Source organism: Heterodontus francisci, chromosome 29 (assembly GCF_036365525.1).
Source record: "Heterodontus francisci isolate sHetFra1 chromosome 29, sHetFra1.hap1, whole genome shotgun sequence".
Classification (NCBI taxonomy): Eukaryota; Metazoa; Chordata; class Chondrichthyes; order Heterodontiformes; family Heterodontidae; genus Heterodontus; species Heterodontus francisci.
The window spans coordinates 22,951,741-22,960,936 of record NC_090399.1 but is presented as its reverse complement, the minus strand read 5'-3'; the positions used below and the strand labels follow the sequence as shown (position 1 = coordinate 22,960,936).

The 9,196-nt window shown below is 44.4% G+C and overlaps 1 protein-coding gene across 1 annotated transcript; it reads right to left on the bottom strand.

The window, feature by feature from the left end:
• Nucleotides 1–1,588: 1,588 nt before the first annotated feature.
• LOC137345720 (probable G-protein coupled receptor 139) lies at nucleotides 1,589–8,792 on the bottom strand. Its single transcript, XM_068008985.1, has 2 exons — nucleotides 8,726–8,792; nucleotides 1,589–2,499 (listed from the first exon to the last, which is right to left on the bottom strand). Exons 1-2 carry the CDS (start codon nucleotides 8,790–8,792, stop codon nucleotides 1,589–1,591), a joined length of 978 nt encoding a protein of 325 aa, XP_067865086.1.
• Between the last annotated feature and the right edge of the window lie 404 nt (nucleotides 8,793–9,196).

Sequence of the window (9,196 nt, the reverse complement as noted above, 5' to 3'; positions counted from 1 at the left end):
GTCCACCACTCAACAACAACAGTTTACATTGATTTAGTGCCGTTAACGTAGTAAAACATTCCAAGGAACAGGAACGTAAATCAGATCGCAATTTGACACCAAGCAACAGAAGTGGATATTAGGATTGGTAACTAATAGCTTGGTCAAAGAGATAGGTTTTCAAGGCGGGGAGAGGAGGCAGAGAGACATGGATGTTTAGGGAGAGAATTCCAGAGCTTCTGGACAAGCAGCTAAAAGCATGGTCACCAATGGCAGACTGGTAGGTTTGGGCGTGTGCAGAAGAGGTCAGTATTGGCAGAACACAGAGTTCACAGGTTAACAGAGCTGGAGAGGATGTCAGAGAAAAAAGAGGTCGGTAGGGCTAAAGGAGGTTACAGAGACAGGTAATATTATAGGGGCTGGAGGAGGTTACACATATAGGGAGCGTTGTAGGGGTTGGAGGAGGTTACTGAGATAGGGAGGGACTGAAGTGTTTATAGGGATAGGGTGAGTTGTACGTTTTGATGATGTTTTTGAGATAGGATGGGTTGTAAGGTTTGAATCAGGTTGCAGAGATAGGGCGGTTTTGGAACATTCACACAGGATGTCATTTGTGACTTTGATAAGGGCCGGTACTATGGCAGGGGCAAAGACCTGATTGGATGAATTCAAACATGGAGTTCTGGGAAAGATGGACACAGATGTGGGAAGTGACAACATATTCAAGGACCTTAGAGAGGAAAGGGAGCTCGGTGTTTGGGCATTAATTTGCAAGGACAGAGGGGTCAAGTGTTCAGAGGAAAGGGGAGATGGCAGATTTGAAGGAGAGAGGGACAGAATGTAAGGAGAGGCAACCATTAATAATATCAACTAACATGGAGACCAGGAAGGGATTCAGCCCCATTTATCATTGCAGCTGTCAATCTGAGGCCCTTGGGTCTGCTAGCTCCTATATCGAGACCAGCCCCATTCCCTCAGTTGGGATCCTATCTCCTCACCACTGGGCTTGTCCAGATGTGAACCCCAGGCCCTTCACTTCCCTGCCCCCCCACACCGCCCCCACACCACCATCTGACTCAGACAAAGAGAGAAACGGCAGTGACCAGGTGGGGGCAATGGAAAGGAGATGGACTCAAGGTATCTCCAACAATGAATAAAAGAAGAATAAATTCATGCATGAAAATTTCCAGCATCTCCAACATTTTGCTTTTGGACAAACAAGTATTATTTTCTGAGCAGATGTGAGGCACTGAGAATCAAACCAGAGGAGCTGCTGATGATACTGAGGCTGCTGTTTCCCTCCTGCCCTGCAGGAGGCACTCTGACTCTCTTCCTAGCCCCCTTCATCTGCTCCTCCAAAGGTCACCTCTTGCCTGTCCTTTGGTGTGTGTGAACACCCATAACCACACCCGCCTCCCCCCCCCACACCGACCCCCACCCCCACGCCAGTGTATTTCTGGTCATCCAGCTGTCAGTCACCTCTTGCCCCTTGGGGAGAAATGTTACAGTCGTAGACTCCAGAATGGACTCGATGGGCCTAATGGTCTCCTTCTGTGCTGTAAATGACTATGACACGATGGAAACTCTGGCAGCCACCCCTGGGCTGCTATCAGTTATGTTGATTATTCATTAATTGAATAACTGAAGTAACCGGATATTTCACCACATTCTTGACCTGTTGTCTGAACTTGGACTGAGTTGCCCCATAAATAAATGTGTTTGTGCAGCAACTTAAATTCAGCAGCATAAATCCTACTTGTTGAAATATATATTCAGAGTTGTTGTAATTGCTGGGATTTACTCCTGTAATGATATAATATAAGAATTCTACAACATACACCAACCACAGAAATATGAAGTTACTGGATATGGTGAAGAGTAAAATCACAGACTTCCTTCTGCTCTCCATCTCTGGGTCACTGTGATTCTCTCCCTTGCTCTGACCCCTCAGTCCCTTACGGACTCGACTGGCCACTAAAATGTGTCTGACTGTCAGAGAGTTGAGCAACAGAATTAAAGCAAATGGGAGCAATGGGGTTAAAACCTTATCAAACCAGTCAAATCCCAGCCAACTGGGATCGGTATAACAGCTTGGTTTTATAGCACAGTCCCACGGTACACTGTCGATTATCCGTGCAGGTTCATACACAAAATAGAAGGGAACGTTTATTAAACAGAGCAGAATGCCGGTTGTTGCCAGAACCACAGCCACCGTTTTCTCAGTGCAATATTTTGTTTTCAGCTTCTGGCAACAAATGACCACAAATCGATCAAAGGAGAAAGTGACGGTGAACCAGACAGAACAGTCTGTGGCTGCACGACTCAGGGCAGCAATAAAACTACACACAGGGGTGATGTCCAGGAAAGAGCCTGGGAAATAATAATAACTGATCCGCCAAAGTATGACGTCGGTGATAATGACCAGTATGTCCGCTGTTGCCATGGCCACCAGGTAGCGCGTGGTGTAGGTGGAGAGACCGCACTTTCCCCTGGACAGGATCGCAATTGCCACTAAATTAACTGTAAGAGAGAAAAGGGAAAAGAGACTGGAAATTACTGATCGAACATTCTCTGTGTCTGACCCAAACAGTAAGGTCAGGAATTTAGTACCAAAAACAGGTGTGATGGGGCAGGTCAGAGATTAAAATTTAAAAATCTCAACCCTGACCCCAACTGACCTCCGACCTGCGCACTTCCGGGTTTAATGGAATTGGGACAGGGATGTGCAGGCAGCCACTCCCAGGAGGGGGTTGGCAATTTAAATATTTGAATGACGCTGGAAGTCTGTGAATTAATCCATTTTACAGGTTTAACTCTGGCCTCCCGGGTTTCCCCTTTAGATCCCACACCACACACAAAGCCACACGGGATTGGCAATCAGAACGATCTGACTGTCCAGGAATGGTTATCTGCTCCCTCAGGATTTGAACAGCCTCCACAGCTGGGATCACAACTTACCATCCAAGGATTGAACCTCCCACCCTGGCATCACAACCCACCTTTCCTGAGTTTGGACCACACCCCACCATACCCGGTGATCTGATGTCTCTACCAACTGGCACTGGGTTGCAACACCCTCAGGATCAGACTGTCCTGACCAGGATCGGATCCCACTCCGTCTTCACACCCCCCCTCTCCCATATCAGACCACCTTCCCAGGATCGGAAGCCCCAGGTATTAGGTCTCCCCTTCGTGTAATGGATCAGACACTGCCCCACCAGCACCCTCTATCCTGACTCAGTCCAATCTCCAGATAGGGAGACCACTCCCCAGGATTTGGATCAGACACTCCCTGCTCCCCTTCCCCGGACTCAGACCACCTTCCAAGTTAGAAGACTCCTTCCCGGGATTGGGAATCAGAAACCCCCTCTTCCCCTCACTGGATGAGATCCACCTCAAGCATGTAAGCCCCCTCCCCTGGGTGGAGGATTAAACAGTGCCCCTCCCCTCCCCTCTACCACTTCTCCCACATTCCAGGAAGAAGCAGAGCCAACGTTTCAGGTTGGTGACCCTTCACTGAACTGAAACGTTGGCTCTGCTTCTCTCTCCACAGATGCTGCCAGACCTGCTGAGTATTTCCAGCATTTCTTGTTTTTATTTCAGATTTCCAGCATCTGCAGTATTTTACTTTTATTCCATAATGGCATCTCCCTCCTCAGGATTGAGGATTGGACCGTCACCCACCACTTCCCCTGACTGGAGTCGCACGACACTCCAGGATAGGGAGATCGACAGCCTAGTGTCACCAGTCTATCCACCTCCAGACCTGGGATTGGACACACCCAGATATCATCAGCCCCCGCCTCCCTCCCCCGTATCCAGAGATCACAGTTTGGCCGACCTTCTCCTGATGCCCGCTCTAGTGACCTCCCTGCTCGACTGAAAGCCAAGCCTGTCAATCAGGCTGGCTTCTGGGTGGGGAAACTGTCAAGGATAAAAGAGGCAGTCTGTGGAGTTAAAACTCAAACTCCACTCCCCAACTATGTCACTCACCCCTGTTCATATCCAGGCCTAAGCATTTGAATAAAAACAGAATACTGAAACTGCTGAAAATCTGATAAAAATAGGACAATGTTGAAAACACTCAGCAGGTCTGGCAGCATCTGTGAACAGAGAAACAGATTTAACGTTTCCGGCCAATAGGCTTTCATCAGAACTGGAAGATATTAAAGCAACGATAGAGCCAGTGAAAGTGGGATATAGGGGGAAGAAAGAACAAAGGGAAAGGCCTGTGATCGGGTGGAGGGCAGGAGTGATTCAATGACAAAAGGGATGATGGTGCAAGGTGAATGGTCCAGAAGAGTTTGAAATGATTGCAGGAGAGTAACAGAGGGGGAGGGGAGCATGGGAAACCTGGCATAGACAAAAATGCTTCAGTCGCCTGGAAAGTGACAGAGAATGATGGGTTGATCCGAGGGGTGTGGACAGCCTGCCAGTTGTGTGCCAATAGTGGATCCCCACCCCAAGCACAAGCCCACAAGCCCTCCACTCGCAGTGACTCTGCAGTAGTCATACCCCATTACTAGCACAGGCCATCCAAGAAATGGGAGCAATCATTATAACCTGAACTTTTTAATCTCAGTGTTGAGTCTGACAGGCAATAACATGGCGAATTAAAAATTCCGGTGCTCTTCCTCATTGAGATTCACTGGAAGAATGTAGGAGGTCGAGCAGAGAGAAATGAGTCATCGAGTCATAGAGTTGTGCAGCGCAGAAACAGGCCTTTCTGCCCATCAAGAGTGGGAGTGTGATTTAGAATTAAAGGGAAAGGAGACTGGAACCTCAGCAGCGCAATCTATGATTGCTGCTGTCCCAATGTACAGGAGACTCCATTGTGAGCAGCGAATACTGTTAATAAATTGAAAGACGTACAAGCAAATCACTGTTTCACCTGGCAGAAGTGTTTGGGACATGGGAAGGGAAGAGGTAAAGGAGCAGGCAATATATCTCCTGTGCTTGCACAGGAAAGTGCCTGGAGAAGAGGAGCTGATGTTGCGGTTGATTGAAGAGTGGACAGGGTGTCCCGAGGAGCAGGGTGATGGGAAATGAGCAGAATATATGTTTGAGTTTGAACTTGGCTCGATGTTGTACAAAGGTTGGAGGATGATGCACTGAATGTGGACGATGGTGAGGTGGACGTTGAGGAGAAGGGGGACTTTATCATGTTTCTGACAGGGAGGGGAAGGGATGAATTTAGTAATGTGAGAAATGGAAGGGATATGGTCGAGGGCCCAGTTAACCATAGTGGAGGGGAATTCTTGGCTGAGGAATAATGAAGACATTTCAGAAGCACTGGTGTGGAAGGTAGAATCATTGGAACAGATAGAATGGAGGTAGAGAAACTGGGATAATGGGACAGTCTTTCCAGGAAGCTTGGTGGAAGTATAATCAAGGCAGCTGTGGGAGTCGGGAGATTACAGTTGACATTAGTGAATAGCCAATCTCCTGATATAGAGGTAGAGAAATTGAGGAAGGGAAGGGAAGAGTCACAAATGGATCACGTGAAGACGAGGGAGTGGTGGAAATCAGAAGCAAAGTTGATAAAACTTTCCAGTGCAAGGCAAAAGGAGGAAATGACACCAGCAGATTCATCAAAGTATTGGAAAAAAATGTGATGGAGGGGACCTGAGTAGGATTGGAATAAAAAATGCTCCATGTATCCTACACAAAGGCGGTATAGCTAAGACCCATACAGGCTCCCACTGTGCAACCACTGAAGCAGAGAATATCCCAATGTCCATGCACCTATACTTTATAAAAGGGTTCCTGGACAGTGATCAGGATCAGGGACTTGCGAGCATTTTCATTCCCAGTCCAGAGCCAGTGAGGAAGACAGGAATTCCATGGGAATGCAGAATGAATGGAACAAAGCATGATCAATTCCAAATGGGACCCTCAGAATGTACCAGCAGGTTGAGGAAAATTGGTTGGGGAATGGCCGCGTAGTGTCTGTCAGGCAAGTTTCCATCCAGTGTGAGTTTCAGGACAGCTCGGGTTTATTGGGTTTTGGACCAGAGAGGGGCAGACGGCCATGGACAGGAATGTAAGTGGAATTCTGGAGCACAGCTCCAAGGTCAGAAGGAAGGAAGTTCACATGTATTGTGGGACAGTGGAGACCAGAATGAACTAGTGGATGAAGATTCAGAGCCTGAAGAGGGGAGAGAGATCTCTGAGGGGAGGAACTAAATTGTCAAATAACAGTGAATAAATTCCACAAAAAACTTCAAGCCTTTTAAAGTATAAAGTCGGGAGACATTTGATAAAGTAATCAAAGAGAGGGTAAATTCTCTGGCTTGGATGAATTGCATCCACACAAACTAAAAAAGATTGGGAAGAGATAGCAGAGGCACGATTAACTGTTCATTAATAAACATCAGAATAGGGAATAGTGCCAGAGGACAGACGGACAGTGAATGTGATTCTTATATTTAAAACAGAAGATAGAATAATTCCAAGGAAATATAGATCAGTTCGGATAACGTCAGTGGTAAGAAAAATAATGGAATTCTTAATCGAATGGAATCCTTAATCAAAGATGTAACAGAAAAACATTGACAAACACAAAATATGATAGAGTAGTCAACACATATTCCAAAAGGAAGGTCATACGTGACCAACCTTATTGAATTCTGTGAACAGGTATCAGAAAGAGAGGATAAGACGAGCATTGTAGAGATAAAATGCTTTGATTTCCTGAAGGTATCCAATAAAGTACCACACAGCAGATTCATGGCTAAAGGCAGAGCAAGTGCAGTTCGTGGACAAGCAGCAGAATGGACAGTAAACTGGCTACAAAAACAGAAAACAGGGAGGAGGGGTTTAAGGTATTTCCTAAGTTGGCGGAAGGTGGGAAGTGGTGTTCCACAATGATCAGCGCTGGGAACATTGTCGTTCACCATTGACATAAAAAATATGGACTTGGGAAGCAGAAGCACAATTTCAAAAGTTGCCGACAAATCCAGATAGAAAGTACATTAATATAGAGAAAGAATGCAACAAAATACATGAAGATATTAATAAATTAATGGAAATTTAAATGCCAAATTAATTCCAGTATAGCTGTGTGTGAGGCGCTGCATTTTGGCCGGAAAAATAAACTTCCCGATAATCCTTGGAAAATAAGCATCTAAATGGGGTTGGGGTGAAAGAAAGGTTCTGGGGGAATGATTCACAATTCATTTAAAGTAGTAACACAGATGAACAGGGCTGTAAAAAGGCAAACACAGAGCTGGAATTTATTTCGAGAGGAATGGAATTGAAAAAACAAAGAGCTGATATTAAAATAATATCGATCCTTGGTTATGCAACACTCAGCATATTGTGTACAGTTCTGGTCTCCATATTGCAACAATGGATTTTGATACACCAAAGAAGATGCAATTATTTTAACCAGGAAGATACTAGAACTGAGATAAGTGCACTATTTATTTACAACCTGCTCTCTATTATGAAAGACTAATATGTATGTTCCTCAGTTATAGATGTCCCTCCTCACTGGGACACACCTTACTGAGCTCAGGTCAGGATTGGGACGTGTTACATGTGTAAAGGCTCTGCATCATAGATAAGAAATGATCCGTGAAACCTTAAACAGTTAGAAAACTAGATGTTACATCATTTAAGATAATAAAATTCACCACTCATGATCCACAGACTCTCAGGATCATGTTGGGGATAAGGGATTAATCAACATTAAAATAACTATTGTGTTAACATTAACTGCACTCAGGGTAAGAATAAGTCATTATCCAGAGGATATGCACACTGTAACAGAGCTGCCCTGCTGTTTAACCATCAGTAAATAGGTAACATCTGCTTCCATTGGAACAGTTCAATAGAAAGCGACCAATATTAATATATTTCACTTCGTACACTTTACCAAACAACAGCAAAAACCTTCCATTTTGTAATCAATTACATTCATAAAACAAAAAGGGACAGCCATGGGCTGGAAAATCAGTCACCCGAAACAATGATTTCAAAATAGAACTAGTTTGTAAAATTGTACTCAGTAATTCCACAGTGACAGATACTCCAGTAATACATGGTCACTGGGGTCAGGTATTCCATTCTGGTTAGTGACCCACAGTCAGTACAATTTCACAGTGACTGATAGTCCCAGTAATACTGGGGTCAGGTGTTCCACTCCAGTGATTGACCCACACTCAGTACAATTTCACAGTGACAGATACTCCCAGCAAAACACAGCCACTGGGGTCAGGTGTTCCACTTAGGTTATTGACACACACTCAGTACAATTCTACAGGGATGGACAGTTCCAGTAATACATGATCACTGAGATCAGGTGTTCCACTTAGGTTTGTGACACACACTCAGTGCAATTCTAATGTGATGTCCAGTCCCAGTAACACATGGCCACTGGGGGCAGGTGTTCCAATCCAGTTAGTGACCCACACTCAGTTTAATTTTGTACTGACTGATATTCCCACTGATACCTTCCCTCAGAGAGTTGCCTTCACTGAGGTCTAATTCAACATTTCTCAATATTCTACTAAAAACAGTAACTTGATAATCTAGAAACAAACAGAGGTTTATTATCAGATGAGGAAATAGTATAAAATAACAGATAATTCAAGATATTTGATGTAGGTAAATATTATCTCTGATCGGGTGTCTGTATATCAATGTCCACTAGATCAGCAATGTAACATTATCAGTCACAGAGAAAAGCCAGAAATCACCTCACACACATATTTACTCAATTTTAATGGTTATAGTCACTTACGAGGAACACCACTGACAGCCAGGATGAGGTAATATATTTTCCTGATGCTGTAAAATGCTTCATACATTTTCTGTGTGAATTGATGGGTCCCTTCGTGCTGCACACAATCTCTCTGAATTAAACTCTGAGGTAATACACTCCCAGCGACTGTAATTTATACCCTATGGGATCGCCATGGGGATATTGAGGTTGCAACAATGTTCAATTTTTAAAAAAAGTTTGTTCAAAAATTACGACATCGAGTTCAGTCCATATTGTAATAGAATATATTTATTTCTGGGACTGAGTTGGAAAACTCCAAAAACTTGGCACTTCTGATCACATTAATAAACTAATGGAAATTAGAAGCTGTATTTTACCAGCAATGAGATTGTTCTTTCAAACACCATCAGTCTCATCTCTAGATCTCATGTTGTTTCAGTGATGTCCTTCATTCGACTGTCACCATTCAGTAATTTACCTCCAAATATT